At 47.1% G+C, this 21,323-nt stretch overlaps 1 protein-coding gene and 1 long non-coding RNA gene across 3 annotated transcripts in view; one reads left to right on the forward strand and one right to left on the reverse strand.

Moving 5' to 3' along the window:
- Nucleotides 1-15,531, forward strand: part of OTUD5 (OTU deubiquitinase 5) — a 48,598-nt gene extending 33,067 nt beyond the window's left edge. For both annotated transcript variants that reach the window (XM_079960074.1, XM_079960075.1), the window contains exons 3-9: nucleotides 5,783-5,847; nucleotides 7,476-7,632; nucleotides 7,812-7,960; nucleotides 10,432-10,617; nucleotides 10,799-11,009; nucleotides 12,249-12,362; nucleotides 13,397-15,531. In XM_079960074.1, the coding sequence (XP_079816200.1) occupies nucleotides 5,783-5,847; nucleotides 7,476-7,632; nucleotides 7,812-7,960; nucleotides 10,432-10,617; nucleotides 10,799-11,009; nucleotides 12,249-12,362; nucleotides 13,397-13,518 (1,004 nt within the window). In that variant the 3' untranslated portion in view covers nucleotides 13,519-15,531. The remainder of the gene's footprint in view (nucleotides 1-5,782; nucleotides 5,848-7,475; nucleotides 7,633-7,811; nucleotides 7,961-10,431; nucleotides 10,618-10,798; nucleotides 11,010-12,248; nucleotides 12,363-13,396) is intronic.
- LOC307206799 overlaps nucleotides 1-21,323 on the reverse strand; it is a 335,840-nt gene that overhangs the window by 281,874 nt on the left and 32,643 nt on the right. The window lies entirely within an intron of this gene.

Here is a 21,323-nt window from a genome sequence, read left to right on the forward strand (position 1 = left end):
CTATGAGACAGCTGATTTTGCATGAGAGCAAAGACCCACCATGCAAAACTCATTGCTGGTGCCAGGTGTCCTGAATAAGCTGTTCAAGATTCACTGGCTTACAGGCTTGCCAAAAGTGAAAAGCATGAAGATGGTCATTTGCAGCAGAACCACTTCCCATCCTATAAAAAGGCAGCAGAAAAGAAGCACCATGTTTTGAACTTTTCACAGAAACGCTTTGAGGTTATTGTTGACACTTTTATGTGAGTTATTAACCAGCAGCGATACCTCGGAAATTCTGTGAATTTGAACTGCTTTGAGATTGAAACTGTATGAGGCATAATCACCCAGGAGTTTCAGCGATGCTCATGTCTTGCTTTCCTGGCAAGTCCCTGGGTCAGAGAGACATTTTAGATACATACAGCGAGCCTTGTTTGCCTGTCTTTGTAGTTGTGCTTGGTGTTGTGTTCCACTTGTACCTCACATAGTATGTGAACTCAGAAAGTTTGCCCTCAAACACCCAATCTTATGTCAGCTTTTGAATAATTTCAGTAGGTGTTCTTAGAAGTCATGTAAAAGCTGAACAATGAAATGAACCGGGGCTGCTTTTGTCTCTGTGTTTCTGCTCTTTAGCAATTTTGCTATTAGCTGCTTTTTAAGATGTAACCATCAGGCCCTGAAATGTTACACTAAAAAGAAAAAGTTTCCTGGCACCCTTACCCTCCCTCCAGATCTTGAGGAAGGAGGCTGTGGAAAGCCATCGTATGTTTTATAGCTTTGTTCTAAGAATAACAATTGATCAGCCTGAAATACAGCCTGGGAGTAAGGTATTCTCAAGGTGTCTCACAAAAAAACAAAAGAGAGTACAGTGGCACCTCTGGTTACGAACTTACAGTGGTGCCTCGCAAGACAAAAATAATCCGTTCCACGAGTCTCTTCGTCTAGCGTTTTTTTCGTCTTGCAAAGCAACCCTCTTAGCGGATTAGCAGGCTTAGCGGCTATTAAAGGCTTAGCGGCTAAGAGGCTATTAGCGGCTTAATGGCTTAGAAAAAGGGGGGGAAAGCAAAAAAGGAAGCAAACCCGCAAGACGTTTTCGTCTTGCGAAGCAAGCCCATAGGGAAATTCGTCTTGCGAAGCGCATCGAAAAACGGAAAACCCTTTCGTCTAGCGGGTTTTTCGTATTGCGAGGCATTCGTCTTGCGGGGCACCACTGTAATTCGTTCCGGAGGTCCGTTTGTAACCCGAAACTGTTCTTAACAAGAGGCATGCTTTCGCTAATGGTGCCTCCTGCTCCTGCGGCGCACGACTTCTGCCCGCATCCCGGGGCAAAGTTCACAACAAAGGGCATATACTTCCGGGTTAGCGGAGCTCGTAACTTGAAGCATTCTTAAGAAGGGCAGTACGTAACGTGAGGTTCCACTTTATAGTACTAAAAACTGAAAATGCAATAGTTAAAACAAAACAAACACAATAAGCATGCAACACAAAGCTTCCTTAACGGAGAAAAAAACTGTATGCAACTGTAGCCTCCCATTTCCTACCAAAGTTTTATCATGGCCCTAATTCTTCCTGGGGTATGTTTTGGAGCATGGACTAGGGCTTTCGTTTCTGTTTGTGTCTTTACTGAGTGGGCCTCTGTGCACGTGCACAGATCATCAACAAAAATGGGGCTTGGGGTGGTGACCACAACAGAAGTTTCGTAGAAAAGCCGATGCCCATGTGACTTGCTGGAACTGCCAGCTCTACTTCCCCACACCAGAAACCACATCCTTGTTTACATAGAGGTTAGAGATGAGTCACATACTCCCTTGATGCATTGCGCAGCCCGCCAAAAAGCTGTTGACCCGTCCTCATCTATCTGTCTTGCTTTCCTTCTGCTACCTTGAGGGGCCTAGAAAATTAGCCTCGGAAGGTCCTAGTGTCCTATTGCTGTCACGTACAGATAGGGAACTGCCTCTTCAGCCCCTTGTACTGTTGTAGGAAATGCCATGAAATTACTAGCACACTGTTTCGAAGGTGATCTGTTTGTGTTTGATGAATGATGCTGGGGTCCCCACCCTTACACCGTCCCATGTGCCATTTTCAACATCCTGCTGTTCATGGGCACATACAAGGGCTGCCATACAAGGCAAGCCACCTTCTTCTGACCTGCTAATTCCATGGTGCCTTGAGGCAGGCATGGATCTTGTCTTCATGCAGTGGAGGCTTTCAGTATTACAAATCTGCTACTTAACTGGGAAGGTTAAGAAGGTTAAGGAAGGGCCACTGCCATTCCTTTTTTTTTTCTAAATAATTTTTATTAACCGGCCAATCAAATCAAATCACATCACATAAATTCCGAATTACAAAGCCGAATTTTAAATTTTATTGAGGGGACCCATATTTCAAGATCCGAAGGGATCATATGGATGTCTCGCAAGGCAAGGTGAAGCGGGTGCATTGGGATGCCATTAAAGGCAGCTGGGCACAAGTCAAATGGATTTGACTGTTGGAGCACAACGTACTCTGTGCACAATCCCCAGAAGGAATAGGAGTGGCACAAGAGGATTTGAATGGGGCTTGTTCTGTTGTCTTATTATAGTTTTGGAGGGTGCTGCTGGAGTTTGTCACCTCTGGCGCCAAGATACGGTGATGCAAAAACAGCCACCATTTTACTCCCCACACTGGAGCTCTTATGGCTACAGTTCTTACGGACCCCAGTTTGGCTTGGGGGTATTGTTGCTGTTTGTTTTATGGGTGGCCTGTGGAGTCTTTGTGGCTCCTGTTTGGCCCAGAAAAGAGCAGCCCTAGGGTTTGATGCACCGAGGGTGCAAGAATGTCTTTCCAATTCCTGAAGCATAGGTGGTAGCAGTGGTTGCGAACAAGCTGTGGAGGCAGGAGGGAAGGTTCAGAGGGCAGAATATGAGAGAAGAAGTAGGAAAAAAGCAGGCATGGGAAGGGAAGCAAGGGGAAGAGGGAGGGGGAATGATTGCAGGAAAGTGGAAAAGAAGAGAAGAGAAGCAGGAGAAAGTTGCTGTGTTTGGAGAAGCAGCAGAGGCATCACCCCAAGACGCTTCGCTATGTACAAAGCATTTGCTACTCTTGGGCTTAGAAACTTTTTTCCATATGCTATCTCTTGACCTTGTGGTCCTGTGTGGTTGTCACAGGTCTCTTTTCTTCCTGGCATTTCTCTTCTACTCTCACCATTGAGTGTGGTGATGATCTGAGCCTCATTCTCCTGTCTCTGCCACCACTGGCTCCACATCAGGAATGTGCCTCCCCAAAATACTATTCCCAGGTAAGGGCTGCTGACAAGCATCCCAGGGTAGCTTCTTCTCTCCGCCTCCCTCAGTGTAAGTTGATTGGGCTGGGTGGGAGATTCAGGACATGGCATGTAGCTCAGTAGAGTCATTTGGATTTCTGTGTTGCTGAGCTGAGTCCCCTGATTATAACTGGAATTCTCTATACTTGCTACAAATGCTGTCGAAACTGCTTTTTCACTAAATTTTCTCATTTCTTGCACAGTCACCCCTCTCCCAGCTGCTTCCTGAACCGTGACCCATCCCAGTCCTTTCCAAACTCAGGAGGCTGTTCTCTCCTCTTCTTCCTGCCCCTTACGTTATTTTCTTTTGATCTGACTCCCCCAGAGCCATGGATAAGTTTGGACCACGCGAAGCCAACTTACTGATTTCAGTTTGTTATGCCTTAATAAGAATTGAGACTTGAATCTCATAGAGTCTGAATATGGTATTGCTTCGGGATCCCTGTGGGTCCTAACTTCTTTTCAGTTAACAGAGTAGAGACCATATAGGCAACTCAAAATAGCAAGGGATTTTGACACTTTTCAGTAATTGGTTGCAGATATCTGTGACCGCCCCTCAGCTACTTTGCCTTCCAAGGTAATCCACATTGCTGCAACATTTGCTTCTCTGATGCTCCCAGAGCTGGCATCTGGTTGTTTTTCTACACTTGCCCCTGGAAATGGTTGCACACCTGCAAAGAGTTTTTGTGATGTTGAAAAATCTGTAAGATCTTACTTTTCAGTGCATCTGTCAGTTTCAGTACTGGCTCTGATCAGTTTCATTAGCTGCCTTGTTGTGGATTAGCTGACAAATAATGGAACTGTGGCTCCCAGTTTCAATCGGTTTTAATTGTTAGGTTACTCAACTAAAGCTTTTGGTGACCCAGCCTGTGCAGAAACAAGCTGTGTGTGTGTGTTGCAGAAATAGCACCAAACAAAAAATCAGGGGAGAGAGAAAAAGTAGAAATAATAGCCCACTACTTTTCCAGTTGTAAACTAGATAAACTAGCATTAAAATGTTTTTTTAATGGAATCAATGACTCTGGGAGGAATTTAAGGTAGCACTATGTCAAATGTTCCGTCAACAAAAGCATTTCAGCTTCCCACATGGAACAATCCCCATACACCTCCTCCCATGTGCTGTTCTGGGGGTTCTCCCAAGCCCCCAGAGCCAATTTGGGGGTGTGGGTGCAAGAGCAGGCAAGGGTGTGAATAGCCCTGTTGACCCAGCAGAAGTCCTTGTTTTGGCTTCTGCTTGAGAACTCATCTGACCTCTCAGTGTCAAGAGAGTCCTCATAGTTCAGGTAACAGTGTAGTTGCAAGCTGAGTAGGTGTGTTGCAGCCACAAGCCTTAGCCTCAGCTACTAACCAAAATCTGTCCTGTGGGGAGGTTTTTCTTTCCTGACCCTAAATATGTGATCAGTCAGGTCCCTCTGGGTGACACGTGATATAATTATAATTAATTATATGGTGCTTTTTAGCCAAACAGCACTAAACGGCAGTATGAAAAGAACAAAATATTCAGTAGAGTGCAATAAACCGCCATAGATCAACAGCAAGCAAAATGGTAAAGGTAAAGGTAAAGGTACCCCTGCCCGTACGGGCCAGTCTTGACAGACTCTGGGGTTGTGCGCCCATCTCACTTAAGAGGCCAGGGGCCAGCGCTGTCCGGAGACACTTCCGGGTCACGTGGCCAGCGTGACATCGCTGCTCTGGCCAGAGCCAGAGCCAGAGCCAGAGCCGCACACGGAAACGCCGTTTACCTTCCCGCTGGTAAGCGGTCCCTATTTATCTACTTGCACCCGGAGGTGCTTTCGAACTGCTAGGTTGGCAGGCGCTGGGACCGAGCAGCGGGAGCGCACCCCGCCGCAGGGATTCGAACCGCCGACCTTTCGATCGGCAAGCCCTAGGCGCTGAGGCTTTAACCCACAGTGCCACCTGCGTCCCTACAGCAAAATGGTACAAGGCTACAAAAAAGGAGGACCAAAGAAAGCCTTTCAAAGCAAGAGGATTAAAGGGTGCTCTCGCCAACTCTACATCTGGCACATTTGGTGGCTAGAAATCAGAATAGGCAATGAGAAATACTAAAGAAGCTAACCCCAGCTAGAAGATTTAAGGGTGCCCAAGAAGTGTCTGCAGCTTGGGAGCCAAATGTTGATTGCTGTCTTTTGGTTTGGAGTTGGGGGTCGGGGTAAAGGCCACCTTCAGCACTTATATCTGCTGGGTTTGTTGTACTGTGGGGGAAGAGAACCATGATGCACAGCTTGCAGACGAGAGGAAAGCCACACACGCCCCCCTTGGAATGCTGAAGACAGCACTCAGTGGGACCATCCCAGAGTTTTTGAGTACTGGAGGAATAAGAAACTGATCTGGGGTTCACTTGGTGCAAATCGGCAACTTCAGTTATGAAGCTGTCCTACATGCAAGGAAAACTAGGTGCTTCCAACCCTGTCTCTCTTTTCTGCTTATAAGGTAAGCGTTTGTTGGGTTGGGTCATTGATGATCTCTCATTTCTTTTTGCAGCTGACCAGGTATATGGTGACCAAGACATGCATGAAGTGGTCAGGAAGCACTGTATGGACTACTTGGTGAGTGACGGCAGGAATCCAGAGGAGGGTGGGCTTCTGCCTCCACCTCTAAGCTTGACCTTCAGGACCGTGTGTAGCAGGCATTCTGTATTCTGTGAACACAGGCAGCCAATAAAGAACAGAGTCTTGCCAGTCTAAATCCCTGGCTTTAGCTTCTTCCTCAGCTGTTACTTCTGGGCACTAAGGACATTCTTCCTACGAAAATATTATACAGTGGTGCCTCGCAAGACGAAATTAATTCGTTCCGCGAGTCTCTTCGTCTTGCGGTTTTTTCGTCTTGCGGAGCACCCCTATTAGCGGCTTAGCGCTATTAAGTGGCGATTAGCGGCTTTGAAAAAGGCGGGGGAAAGGGAAAAAACTCGCAAGACTCGCAAGACGTTTTCGTCTTGCGAAGCAAGCCCATAGGGAAATTCGTCTTGCGAAGTGCCTCGAAAAATGGAAAACCCTTTCGTCTTGCGAGGCATTCGTCTTGCGGGGCACCACTGTACCTTCCCTCCTTTGAAATGGTACAACTGATGCTACAGCCACTGTTCTTTCTCCTCCTCTCCCAACCACCTCTAAATTATACAGATACACACACATCTGTATATGTATATCTCCACAGTGTCTCTTAAAATTGCAGCTCAGGGAGCCATCCATAAACTGCTTGAAAGGTGTTTGGCAGGCCCTTCCCTTGTGGAATCCTGTTGGCACTGAGGGGACTCTTAAGCATTACCCCAACTATACTGAGGCTGCTGCTGCTACATATATGTGTGTGTGTGTGTGTGGTATGTTTACAGCTTCCATGTGACTGGGGTAATAATGTTAAATGACCCAATTCCATGATTGGAGCCATTTTACACATTATTATTATTATTATTATTATTATTATTATTATTATTATTTATACCCCGCCCTCCCCAGCCAAGACCGGGCTCAGGGCAGCTAACAACCAATAATAAAAACAAGTTGATTAAAATACAATTTAAAAGATTAAGATACAACATTAAAACAGGGTGCAATCTCTTCATAGGAGGAGAAAGGAAAAAGAAAGAGGGGGAGGGAATCAAACTGGTTCTAAGCCAAAGGCCAGGTGGAACAACTCTGTCTTACAGGCTCTGCGAAAAGAGATCAGATCCCGCAGGGCCCTGGTCTAAAGAGACAGAATGTTCCACCAGGCTGGGGCCAGTGTTGAAAAGGCCCTGGCTCTGGTTGAGGCTAATCTAACTTCCTTAGGGCCCGTGACCTCTAGGGTGTTGCTATATATGGACCTTAAGGTCCTTCATGGGGCAGACCGGGAGAGGCGGTCCCGTAGGTACAAGGGTCCTAGGCCGTGAAGGGCTTTAAAAGTCAAAACCAGCACCTTAAATCTGACCCTGTACTCCACCAGGAGCCAATGGCCAATTATGCCCAATGGCCCAACATTATTAATTTGTTTAACCACTGCCCCATATATGTGGAACCTGCCTTGAGCAAAACCGTTCTAATGCAGCATGGGCGCCCCTTGTTCTCTGCAGATTCAGCTCTCCTAATGGGTTTGTGCCAAGAATCCTTTCCCGGAAAGACTCTCCCACCTCCCCATGCTGATTCTTGCCCCAAGTGGGAGCCTTTCTCCGTCCTTCTAACCTTGAGGCCCTTTCACATTGCAGATGAAGAATGCCGATTACTTTTCCAATTACGTAACAGAAGATTTCACCACTTACATCAACCGGAAGCGGAAAAACAACTGTCACGGCAACCATATTGAGATGCAGGCCATGGCAGAGATGTACAATCGACCTGTGGAGGTTTACCAGTATGGCACAGGTATGCATTGGCTCCTACTTCCTGTCCCCTAACCCTTGCCCATGCCCATGCCAGCCTTGGGCTGGGGATGCCAGCCTCTCAGCTGCCCCTATAAAGCGTGGTGATGGCATCTAGCATGTTTGGGCAAAGGGCGGGGATTATGCTACACCTCTCACTGAGCTGCCATCTTTCCCTTCCAGAGCCCATCAACACTTTCCATGGCATCCATCAGAACGAGGATGAGCCCATCCGAGTAAGCTATCACCGCAACATACATTACAACTCTGTGGTGAACCCCAACAAGGCTACCATTGGTGTGGGGCTGGGGCTACCCTCCTTCAAGCCAGGGGTGAGTCTTTCCTGGATGGGTTCTGGGGAAGGGAGGTCTCTTTAGCCAAGGAGTTCAGTATCCCTCACTACCAGGGTGTCCTCTGGGGGTTGAAAGGTTGGGGTGTGGCAAGGTAAGGCTTGATGGATAAAGAGAGAGCAGGGAGAAATCCAATTAACTAAGATGTGTGCCTGATCATTTAACCTTGCAGTATGATCTGTGTATTTTTATTTTTATAAACGGTTTCTATCTCGTCTTGCTGTTATCAGCTACTCAACTTGGTGGTGTTGCATGAATTTGAAATAAATAAATAGAAATTCTTGCTTTCCAAATTTGCTTGCTTTTGTTAATTGGTTGCAGCCATTTCAGGAAGAAACCATGGAGGGAGATTGGACAAATCATGAATTTGAAATGTTCCCATAGGAAATATTTTAATGAATGATTTCCTGGGAATGCATTGTGTTCAGAAAGCGGGACCAGCATGTATTTATTTTCTGCCTAATAACTGGGCTCCAACGCTACTGAGAAAAAGCAAAACATAATACATAATAGAATAATATTATGTGTTGGGCATGGGGCTTTGCACAGGGCTGTTCTTAGGTACTGGCAACTGGCTGGTTGGTGCTTCCTGCAAGCCCTCTTTTGGCCCAGCTGCATCTTTACCTGCCACACCCCTGGTGTTATGTTTGGTGCCCGGTGTAGAGCAGGTAGGGCATGGCTTTAAAAATGCCCTTGTATGCCAAACCAGGCAAGTGAGTCAGAAGTTCCCAGTTGTTGCTGCCGCTACTACAATGACTGTTTCAGCTGCTACCCTTTGAAAATTCCATGGTGCCTGGACTATGCATAATTAGACAAGATGACAGGAAGGATTTGAAACTTGCGGGATCAGAGATTCTCAGAGGACTGGAGTAAATATGTGAACTATCTGAAAAGCAATTGTAATCAACAGATTACGCTAGTGGGATTGCAAGAAGTTTTGTAAGGAGGACTATGTGAAATATTGCAGAGAAAAGTTTGAAGAGAACTGTTAGTGAAGGACTATTAAAAGTAATAGTGAAATTAATGAAATGCAGATTGATAAAGATTGAAAAATCTTCAGATATGGTTGATGGAAGTCCAAAACACTAAATAAGATGAGAAAATACGTTGTATTTTTTTTTTGGAAATTTCATGTAAAAATCAATAAAAATATTTTTTTAAAAAAAGAAAATTCCATGCTGCCAGGAGTGGCCCGGGACATTGTGCTGCTAGAGACAAAATCCCCAGTGCAGCCCCCACCCACACCTCCTGCCCCACACCGGCACCTAGTTCCCAGCACTCAGCACAGCTGGGTGTCCACCATTACCAGCTGCTTGCTGCCTCCTGCTCCTCAACCCCTGAGGTAGCACACCCCTCTACTCACCCCTGGAGTGTGCCACAGCAGCTGCTGGGGTCAAGGACCAGGAAATGGCAAGCCTCCACCAGCAGTGAGTGTCCAAGTCATGGCTAGTGCTGGGTACTAGCCACAAGGGGCAGGAGATGGCAGCAGGGGTGCTGGCTTCACCTGTGGGGAGGGGGAAGGCATGATGGTGCAGGGAGGGAGTGGTGGCGCCACTGCTGGCAGGGAGGCAGCAGGAGGTACAGCCCCCCAGCCAACCACTCGCTCGTCTCACAGCTTCTCCTCCTGCTCTCCTCTCCAGGTGGCTCTTTCTGTTGGCAAAAGGGGCAGATGAAAGCACTAGAGGTCTCTCCCTAGACCTCAGATATTGCTCAGCTTGATCTGGTGAATGAGGTGGGGCTGAATCAACCCACCCGTCTGAAGGATGGGGCATTTTGTCCAGAGTGCTGGGCCTGCCAATCACCATCGCATTTCTGATGTGGCCGTGTGGCGATTCTGGCAGAGCAGGTGAAGAAGCATGTAAAGAGTAGTAGCTGTAGGATGCCTTCCCCGGCCACTTCCAAGCCAACCTCAAAGAGGCTGGAGAAGGATATCTGATAACTGCTAGGAGACTATCACCTGCTTCCTCCCCCAGATCTGACAAAGCTTGTCCAGCCGCATTTAAGATGAATTAATCTCATCCTTTCCTTTATCTACTAGGGAAAAATTGAATAGACATGTGCTCTTCCAAAACAACCTTTGGGCAAGTTCCTCCCACTCACACCCAGATTTCTTTATTTCAGTTGTGGGCAGAATCCACATAGCACATTCTGTCAGCCCAAGGATTTCTCCCCTGCGCGTATCCCACACCTTTCCCATATCTGCTTGGCAGGCTTGGGGGTGCCTCCTAAAACAAATGGGGAAGGGTGGAAGGAGTCCTGCTGTGCAAGCGGAAATCCTTGCGCTGGCAGGAGGCTGACTTAGCACCGTGCTAAAGTATAGTTGCCCCTGTGGTTGTTTTCCTGACAGAGAGGGCTTATCTCCTTTTGCTGTTTAAAACATGCAACCAAACTTGGGCAGCGGGTTTGAGCCTGGGACTGAAGTGGGCTTGCTGAACTCCCTCCACTCTCTGTAGTATGCGGAGCAGTCCTTGATGAAGAACGCAATCAAGACATCCGAGGAGTCATGGATCGAACAGCAAATGCTAGAAGATAAGAAGCGAGCAACTGACTGGGAAGCAACCAACGAGGCCATTGAGGAGCAGGTTGCCAGGGAGTCTTATTTGCAGTGGCTGCGTGACCAGGAAAAGCAGGCCAGACAGGTTTGGTTTATTTCCTCCACGTGTGAAGGGGAAATGAGGGTTTGGGGGCATCTCAGGGATCACTAGAGGTGGGGAAGTGAGTCTTCCCTTCTGTTGAGACTGGCTGTAATACTGGCCTAGCTCAGGGAAACTGATCAACAAGATTGTTGGCCCTGAATAGCACCTTTTTCCTTCTCTACAGCCCTGCAAAGCCAGCGCTACCTGCAGCTCCGCCACGGCGGCTGCAGCCAGCGGTTTGGAAGAATGGAGTGGCCGCTCTCCACGCCAGCGCAGTTCGGCGTCTTCCCCAGAGCACCCCGACTTGCACAATGAGCTGAATGCTGCCAAGCCACCTTCCCCTGGGAGCACCGCAGCTCTAGCACTTACAAAGCCCCCCTCGCCGTGTGCTCCTGGTAAGTGCCCCATGGCTCAGAGCAGGGAGCAGAATGACTCCTTCGGGTGGGGAGCAAGAGCTATGGCAGGGGCTGGGTGAGGTGGCCACTATGTCACAGGGAGACAAGCTTGGTTGTGACTTGGGACATGTGCGGATCAAACGAGTTTTCCCCCAGGTGTCAGGCACATTCTTCTTGCACACGAAACACCTGCAAGCCGCATAGGTCTCTCTCAGCTCCTTCTGGTTGTCAAGGTGACAGGACAAGGTCATGCAGTTTGCCGCTTCCACCACACCTGTAGACACCATAGTGCTGTTCTGTTTTGATCCAGTCTTCATAGTGCTGTTCTGCTTCAAATCACTGTGGTCCTGTAGAAGCTGCATCTCCTTTGTAAGTTTAGAAGGGGGAGCAGAAGGGCTGTGGTGCAGCTGCCATAATGCACTACTGTGGTATATTTCTCCACAGCTGCTTCCTCACTGCCATTTTGAAGGGATAGGAGAGAGGGGAGATTAGCTATCCGGCAGCCAAAGTGGGGAATGAGGGAAAGGACAAGATATTTATCTTTCCTTACCTTAATTTTTTTTAAAAAATGGAGCGCCTTTCCAGTTGCATTGCTTGAGGAAGTTCACACTGATTGTGTTTAAAAACAACCTAGAATCTTAAAATAAATGAAGTAAGTAAAATAAAAATACATAACAGTCCTGTACAGCAGAAGCCAGGCATAAAGTGTTTCTCCAACCGATAAGATCTAGCTGTAAATGGGTTGAAAGCCATAAATGAGCCTGCAGGTTTGGAAGTGAAAATCCTTAAAGTAAGCTAAACACAACAGAATTAAATATCCCAGATAATTGTAAGTCGCTGATATTTTTACTATACAGTTGTATACAAAAAAGTTTGATAGAGAGATAAATGTTTTTTTAAAACACACACACACACACACACACACACACACACAAAATAAATAAAATAAAAAACACTGAGATTTTGGCCATCCCACAATATATACTCTGGTTTCTATCAAGGGGCAACCTGAGAATAGGTAAATTATGCCAGAATGTGGTCAGACTAATATACATGTCAGAGTTCAGAATCTTTTATCCATCACAGGAAAACACCTGCAAACTTGTTAAGTTTAAATTGCCTTTAAAGGAATACTGGGGGCAGGGCATTGTTGGAGAGTGTGTTGAGAATTGAACCTTAGGAGATGAACGTCCCCTTTGCATGCAAATAATTCTACCATCAATCTGCACACCTACCCAGGTACAAGCAGCCAGCTTTCTGCAGGCGGTGGCCGAGCAACCCCTCCCTTAGTATCGTTGTATCCAGCCCTGGAGTGTCGGGCAATAATGCAGCAGATGTCACCAACAGCATTTGGTAAGTGCCCTCCCTTGAGCCAAGCATTCGGGCGTTAAGGAAGGTGGCTCTTTAGCCATTCAGAACCTTATCTTCTTTTCAGACATTCTGATGCTGTAGCTGAAGACTCCTTCAGTTTTCCAGTACAGAACCTGCATTCAGTGTCTGCTTTTCACAATATATATAACTGCTTAGTGTGTATATGGAGAGGAGACAGGTCAAAATTTGTCGTTCTGAGCTTCAGCAAATCTAAAAATGCCAGGCCTTGTGGGAAGATGACAGAAGAGGAGTCAGCTTGAGCAGTTATTTTAAGTGAGGATTTCTGGGCTGCTGGAAACACACCTCAGATCTGTTTTCATTTTGATGTTTTCAGCAGGGTTGCCATATTTCAAAAAGTAAAACCCTGGAAATTGCCTAAGATTCAGGGCAAAGCTACCAGGATTTTCACGAGATTCTGCAACTAGCTGTCACATTTTCCCTGGCCCTTGCACAATCTCTTGGGAGTCAGCTGGTTTCTTTGGGAGGAGGACATCACGTACCTCCATTTGTGGTCTTCCCGCCTAATTCTTCCCTGACTTCACGCTATGGAAATGGTGGGCAGTAGGGTGGGTAGGGAGGAGGAAAATAAGTGCTATAAAAAAGAATCATGGATAATAGAGCCCTGTGAGTACAGAAAAAAAATTGCAATTCCAAAATTGTGTAAAATTCAGATTTTGATTTACAAAAATGAAAAGGGGTGAGAGCTTTCAGGTGAACTAGATTGAGTGCCAGAAACTGAAAACTGCTAACTCTGAAACGGGAATGCTTGGAGCATTGAAATGAAGTATTGCTTCACCACTCCTTGAGGAGTCTTATTGTGGCCATAAAGGTGAAAGCATTCAGTCTGGAGCATCAGCGGCTGTGGTGGCAAAGGATGGGGTGGACATGGAACTATGATGCAGTCGACTGCGCATGGTCGGCTGTGTGCGAGAGGTGGTGGGAGAATGGCTAGAGGCAGGAGCCGAGTGATCCATGACTCCACCTGTGACCGCTTCAACCCCTTTGTCTTCTGCCAGGCTTGAGCGACTGGGATGACGACGAGATCTTGGCTTCGGTGCTGGCGGTGTCACAACAGGAGTACTTGGAAAGCATGAAGAAGAGTGCCCTGCACAGAGACAGTGGTTCAGACAAAAGTTGATAACTCGTTTGCATCTCCTGTGTTCGCCTGACACCCCTTAGGTGCATGTTTTGGCAGGAAGGATGATAATACCTGGGACCCCTCCCCTCCTCTGCTGCTGCTGATCAAAGCTCCTTCGGCTGCCCTTTTGCCCCGTCATTTTTTGGCTCTTTGCATCCAACCTCCAATGTGCTTGGGGGAGAAGCGAGAGAAGGACTGGACCTCCTCTGCAAGGAGCTGGAACACGCACAAACTGGGGCATGCTGGGCTTCCCCCTTCATCAGCCGTTCCTTCATTATTGAATATATCTATATATATGATCCAATCCTAAGTGAGACCTCCCCACTTTTGAATGGGAGGGTTGCAGTTTGCTTATAGGGTGGTGGGAAGGTGGACTCTTCAGGTTGGGTTTTGGGGAGTGGAGAGAAGCTCAGCTGCTTCTGTGGAAGCAGAGTGTGACTGCAGGGCCCACCAGGTTCCCTCACCCTTGGGAGCTGGGGATATAATAATGTTCAAGCATGAAGGGGGTTAGGGGGCTAAGCAGTGTGTTAACGGTTCTTTCACCTGCCCCCTTTTAACACTAGTATCCTGGCTTCTAACGGAAGGGTCTTCAGTGGAGTGGGTCCCTAAACCTGCAACCATTTGAAATCACTCCGCCTTCATCTCTGAGGAACAGCTCCGGTCATCTCCAGGAGGACCACCTCCGTGGCTGTTTGTTCTTGCTCCACGTGGCAGCCTCCCTTCTCTTTCCCACTTGGGTGTCAGTCCCTGTTTGTTCACGTGTGGCCCCTGACATCTGGGAGTGCACCGCAGGCTCCCGACTTGTTGCCCAGCCATGTGGTCTCCCTGACGCTCTGCTTGTTGGCTTTCTTGGCCTCTCCCGCTGCTGACTCTTATATTCTCCCTGTGCCTAGCAGCGGGGGAGGAGGGACGGGGGGTGGGGTGGAGAAAACACCACTTGTCATTCCATGTCAGCACTTCCTAGGAATGGGCCAGGCCTTTAGCTGCATCGTGGGAAGGAGGTGTTGGTAACAAAACGGACTCTGGCACAAGGTCAGAAGCTGTAGGTGACAACTCTACAATGTTGGGAAGGTCCCAGGTTGTCCTGTGATGAAAGTAGACCTTGAACCCCACAGTTGGGACCCATGCAAATGGCGGGGGAACCTGTCCCACGAGGACCCTAGATTGTTAGCAGGCTGGCCTGAAGGTCAGTTAACTCTTAGAAAAGAAAGATCTTGCCTCTTGCGAGTGTGGTGTCTTCCTAATTACTGCTGTGGTTATACAATCCACCTAATGTGGCCATTTATTTTTTATTCTCAAATCCTGGTTGTGAACAAATGTTTCTGCCTTCTCCATTCATGCAAGGGGCACAGCACCAGTGCACTCAACTACTCCTGCAGCTTCGTGTTGTGTCCAAAATTCATGAAGGGCTGGGATTTGCTAAAGGTCCTGCCCCCGTGGCATTGCTTTCTGAGGCTGCAGAGTGGCAGCTTTGAAAAGGGGTGGGAGGGAAGTGGGTAGGTAGTCTACTGCTTTAGGAAGACAGGTTTCAAAGTGGTATTTGGTGCCTGAAATAAAGTATTGATCTATGCTCTACTTCTCTCCCCCCCCCCCAAAAAAAAACCCTTTGTGTTTCACCTGTGAGAGAGGTGATTAACTTCCCTGTGCAGAACGAGAAAATGAAGCAGGAACAGGTGAGGATGTACTTGAAGTATGAAAACAAAGCAAAATATCCAAGCCTCTTCCTCTGATGTGCTTTCTTGTTCCTACAAAACCCTTTCATGGGTTGCCTTTCCTTGGCCCCTCCAGGGATCCCTTTATGCTCAGCTCCCATGATTCCCCCACAAGAGTTTGTAGATGGAGCCACTGGTTATCAGCTTCTTCGAACTGAGTGGTGCACATGGGCCACACTTGGATGTGCCCTTGGTCCCACTCCATGTGCTGGTTTACTGCCAATTAGATATTAAAATTTCTGGACCAGAAATGCCAAATTCTGCAAGATCGTTATAAGCAGAATAAATCATGTAAATATTGCCTTGTTTGATCGAGTAAAGTAATCAAATAGATTTGCAATACACTGCAATGCACGGAGGATAAGCTACTTAACTGGTAACCATTCCTTTAGCCAGGCCTCATTAGGGACGGCAAGGCCTGTAATAGACTTAGTGGAAAACGTAGAGCGCTGTGAAGATCGAAGGAAGAGTTCCTTTATCTCCCCGCCCCCATGTTATATTCACCCTTTTTACCTTTCAGGATCTCCATTTTGGCAACTTAATTTTAAAAAAGGAATCTGAGATTCTCAGGAGCCTGCTGGGTTCCATGACTGAAGGCTGTTTTAAACAACAGTCATCCAGTGAAGCTATGTCTCGTATGTTAGAGTTGAGCTTTTGCATTAGACGGGGGAAAGACCAGTTGAACAAATAAGCACAATATCTCTGATCTTTTCTTTTGAGCTGGACTTCATTCCTCACTTGCCCTCTCATCCCTGATGCACCGTCTACTGCTGTTCTCCTGGAAAGACTCCAAAAGGGTCAGTGACCCATCATTACAGTTGGTGCCCTACAACCAGTAGGGAAGAACAGGTTTTTAAGTGCCACGTGGCAGCCAGGAATGGGCATTTGATCGCATTTCCAATCCAAAGAGATGTATATGTGTCTCTGTACAACTACAGCTGGCTAACAGCAGGGACTATTCAGAGAAAAACCTTTATTTTATACTAATTGTTTCATTGCTTACACATCACAGACCAGCTTTCATATCTTACACATCTCAGACCAGCTTTCTAGAAAGCGGAAGAGTAGCCAGGCACCATGCCTTAAGTAATTGCCAGTGCCAGCTTATCTATTGTTGCTGCATTGGCACCATATAACATCAACCCTGAAGGAGCAGTCACCAACCCGCTGATAACCAGCCCTCATATTTGCTGCCATTTGGGCAGAGGGAAATAGTTGGTAAGCAATTGCAGCTTGCTTCCCTGAACTGAAATAGCTACTCAAACCATGGCTAAACGAGCTTTTTCAAGTGCTTTGTGCAGACATCAGAATAGGGGAAGTGCTATTGGCTAAGCCTAAGGGAGCAGACCCAAGTTTGTTCATGAGAAGAGTCAAGGCTTTCCTGTTCCATTCAGGTAAGTGAGCAGGCAGAAAGCAGCTACAAATGTTTTTTCCTGCCATAAGATATGAGCTGGAACAAGCTGAGGATATGTACTAGACCTGGTCCACACATGGAGTAGAATAAAGTGACGTGACCTTCAGTTATCAATTACTGGAATGCTTTCCTGTGATTTAAGGGGGGGGCTTTGTAAACTAGTATAGCGGGAATATACTGGGGAATACTGGGATAGAACCTTTCTCCCAGTGTGTTACTTGCAGGAAACAATAAAAAATGGCAATCCCCCTTCCCTTGAAGTGGTGGTACAGTCTATTAAGATTTTACCACTTCATTCTGCTACATGTGTAAATCAGGCTTCCACAATGGTACAGCTATGATAAAGAAGGATAATCAGCTGGCAGGGTCTTGGTCAATCAGCTGCAAATCGGCCATAGTTAAAATCATGCTCAAGGTGGCTTAGAACATGAAATACAAATGTGGTCAAAGAGAATAATTAAAACCTCAAAAAAGCACACAACCAAATCGAGCAATTTCCATGTAAATCATCATAAAACTAATATAAAATAATATAAATAACAGCAACCAAAAAAAACCCTAAACAATAACCCAGCCCAAGACACTATTCAACGGCCTCAGCTTTTGTAGCTGGAGAGACAGGGCCCCAGGCCAGGTTGGAAGGCAAGAAGCAGGTCTTTGGAGATAGAATAGCTCCGTCTGGAGAGCATGAGACTCTTAATCTTAGGGTTGTAGGTTCAGTTCCCACGCTGGAGATTCCTGCATATCGGGGGGGGGGGTTAGACTCGATGACCCTTGTGGTCTCTTCCAACTCTTAAGATTCCAGGACTCACAGCCAAGATGGTGCTGAGCACATTTATTTTAACTTTAAATTTGTTGCCCTTGAATACACCATTAATCTGCTCCCTGAGGCAGGCTTCCTCCCTTGGGCTGGTGCTCTGCTCACTGCAGGGATCAGAAATTTGAAGCCCCCCCCCAATATATTGTTGAACTACAGTTCCCAAAATCCTTCACTGCTGCTTGGAACTGCTGGGTTTTGTAGTCCAACCACTTCCAAAGCGCCACAGGTTTCCCACTCCTGGTTTAATGCAACCTATTGCAGTTGCTTTGTCCCAGATAATGCTGTAGGGTTGATGCCCTACTTTTTACAGCTCCTTATCCCTCTACCATTCATAATTTCTATAATATATACAGATTGCAGAATCCACCTTTTTGTGTGTGCAGAATTAGAATTACCTTGATGTGGAATTTCATATTTTTAGTTCTTAAAAAAGCAAAGGAATTCAACATAGTGCTAAGCAGATTATTCCATCAGTGCAAGCGTTTCCGCTTGTCTGATGGAATGATCTGCCCTCCTTCCCCTAGATGCTGTCATGGGGGTTCAGCAGAACCAGTGAGGAGGAAGGGGAAGCCTTATTGTACTAGTGGTAGCCTTAGCACAGGTTTCTGCTGATGGGACTAGTTTGTTGAATCAAGACCTGACAGCCTGGGAATGTTGAACCAAAGCCTAGGGTCCATATCTGTAATGCAGAGCTGGGGAACTGCAGCCCCATGGCCAAATGTGCACCTCCAAGCCTCCCTCTCTTTCTGGCCTGGGCCACATGCCTCAGCAGCTCACCTTTGCACCTTCCTCACCTGGCTGAAACGTGTCTTACAAATGTCTCTGATCATGCCTTTCACTTGTTGGAATGGAGGACAGAGGGGCTCATGAGTGTGAATAGAATTCAGCAGACCCTGCAAAGATAAAGTTACATTTCTTGCTCTGCATCTGGACCCCAGAAGGGAGTTTGACCCTTGGGCTGAAAAGGGTTATGCGCCCTTGCTGTAATGTTTGAACTCTGTCTTCCCACTGTCTGCACAAAAACTGCAGCCATAGGCCAATTCCGTTCCTTATTCATGAAAACATGGTAGCTTTGGGATAACATCTAGATTCAGGTTATGTTGAAAAACTGGGCGGAAGACTAAAGACTTGCTCTACTATATGAACAGGCAAAAAGAATAATAGACAGATAAAATGGTTGGAAGGGAAGCTGGAGCATGTCTACAGGCTCATGGTGAAGACTGGAAGTGTTAGGAAGAAATAGGAGGAAATCCCTCATTGTGAAACAACAAGAACAGGAGTCTGGGTCAGGCCTGTCAAATCTCAGCTCAGAGGTATACGTTGCCTACATTTCCTTTCAACAGAAGCAGGAGGGGAGAGATTTGCCATTCTAGCCTCCTGCTCTTTGACATTTGCTGGACAAACAGTTCCCATGGCATTGAGTCCCAAAGGTTAACATTGACCTCAGCTTCTTGGGGTGGAGACAGAAGGCATGAGGAAAAGGCATGGAAAGGAATCCACCAGCACTTTGCGTTGGTCCCTTCCCGATGAAAGCCAGTCTGACTGGATCCTTTGGAATGGGATGACATTCCTGTGCAGCCGGGGCATGCAAGCGGTCAAACCAGATGCACAAGTTTCCAGCCCTTAGTGAACACACAAACTGAGTACACTTTAGCATTTGCTTTTGAAATGTGTCTTGTTCAGATTAGCAGATTAGCTCCTCTGGTGACTAATGTCTCATGCATCAAATTCCTCACAAGTCCTAACTGAATCCCAGTACAGTGGTACCTTGGGTTACATACGCTTCAGGTTACATACACTTCAGGTTACATACGCTTCAGGTTACATATGCTTCAGGTTACAGACTCCTCTAACCCAGAAATAGTACCTCAGGTTAAGAACTTTGCTTCAGGATTAGAACAGAAATCGTGCTCCGGTGGCACGGCGGCAGCAGGAGGCCCCATTAGCTAAAGTGGTGCTTCAGGTTAAGAACAGTTTCAGGTTAAGTACGGACCTCCGGAACGAATTAAGTACTTAACCCAAGGTACCACTGTATCTCCTTCATATAGCAACCACCCCTTCAACTATCGCTCTTGCTCCCGTTATGAATGGGCTCTTCCAGATATATAGTCCATGAGATCTTCTGCTGTAATACAGCTGGGGCCTCAAAATCATTTATAAGTTTTGTCCTCCAACACCACACAGGTGAGAACGGGGACACTCCTTTTTGTCCACAAGGCCCTCATTTTCACGTCCAAGATCCCTGAAATTGTCACCCTCCCTGCACTAAAACAATTGCCTGAGGAAGGGCTTTAATGCAGTGATAGGGCAGCTGCTTTGCATGTACTTCAACCCCTACAGTCCAAGTTCAACCCCTGACATCTCCAAGTAGCCATGGGAATTCCCTGTGCCTGAAACCCTGGAGAGTCACAGCCAGCCAGTGGAGACAATGCTGAGCTAGATGGACTTGGTATAAGGTAGGGTCCCATGAAAATAGGTTCCTACCAAAAGTTACTCTATGGTTACCAGATTTTTTTCAATGAATCCAAGAACAATTTTTTATTTTTGAAGCTGAGTAGCAACAGGGAGTCAGTAGTGGGGATGATGAGGCAAAAGACCCTGGGCTCAAACGAACATGCATATTGTATAAACGTGCAAAGCCCTTCTTTCGCACCCTGTGAAACATAAATGTGCAGAGTTTTTAAAAACTGGGCAAGAGCGCTCCGCCCACCCAGGACTTCCCCGATCTCCTGCCCCCTTCCCCCTTTGTTTTGATAGATTGGGGGAGTCATGGGTGGGTCATGGGTGGGTGGCCGTTGCCCAGGAGGGGCGCAAGACATGTGATTTCTCTGCCAGGCAAGGTGCAAAGCCCTTCTTTCCCACCCTGTGAAACATAAATGTGCAGTTTTAAAAAAACTGGGCAACACCCACCTGCAACTCCTGAGCCTCCCCCGATCAGTCAAAACAAGGGGGGCAGGAGATCGGTACCGCCAGATGTCCCCGGTTCCCCTTCGGCAGTGGCGATGGCAGCAGCAGTCAGCAGCCCCAAGCCAGCCTGGTAGCGCAGTTGGCTCTGGCCGGCTTCAGGAGCGGCTCGCTGCCGTGGTGCCCATTTTTCCTCTCTGGAAGTCCCCATGTGATGGGTTGCGCACAAGACTTCCGGAGAGGAAATATGGTGGGCGCCATGGCAGCGAGCAGCTCCTGAAGCCAGCCAGAGCCAACTGCGCTTCCGGGCTGCTGAGGCTGCCGCTGCCATGTTTCCCGGGGACAGAGTTGCAAATCTGGAGACTGTCCCTGGAAACCGGGGGCAGCTGGTTACTCTCAATGCACTTGGTTGGATCCAGGCTAACAGCATGACCCTTCTGTGCATGTCTATGGGACTTACTTCCAGAAAATGGAGTGTACGATTGTCTGGAAAATTACAGGCTGGTTAGTTTAACATCTGTCCTGGGAATACTGGTGGAAAATGTTTTTAGAGATAGAATGAGCTTATAGAAGCAGAAGCCTTGCTAAACAACCAGCATGGCTTCTGCAAGGATAAGTTCTGTCTCACTAACCTATTAGTTACTTGAGAATGTCAGAGGTAATCCAGTTAACACAGTGTACCTGGAGTTTCAATAAGCTTTCAATGAAGTACCTCACCCAAAACTTCAGAGTAAGCTCAGCTGTCAAGGAATCCTCTTGTGGCGAGATCCTCTTGTGGGTCAGAAAATGGTTAAGTAACAGGAAGCAGAGTAGACATAAAGGACCGCTCTCCTCGAGGAGGGGTGTAGAAAGTGGAGCCCCATAAGGGTCAGTATATGGGGACCTGTGCTTTTCAATCTGTTCATAAACAAACCAGGTTTAGGGGTGAGCAGTGAGGTGGCCAAGTTTTCTGCTG

The sequence above is a fragment of the Podarcis cretensis genome (assembly GCF_951804945.1).
Source record: "Podarcis cretensis genome assembly, chromosome: 17".
In the NCBI taxonomy this organism is placed as follows: domain Eukaryota; kingdom Metazoa; phylum Chordata; class Lepidosauria; order Squamata; family Lacertidae; genus Podarcis; species Podarcis cretensis.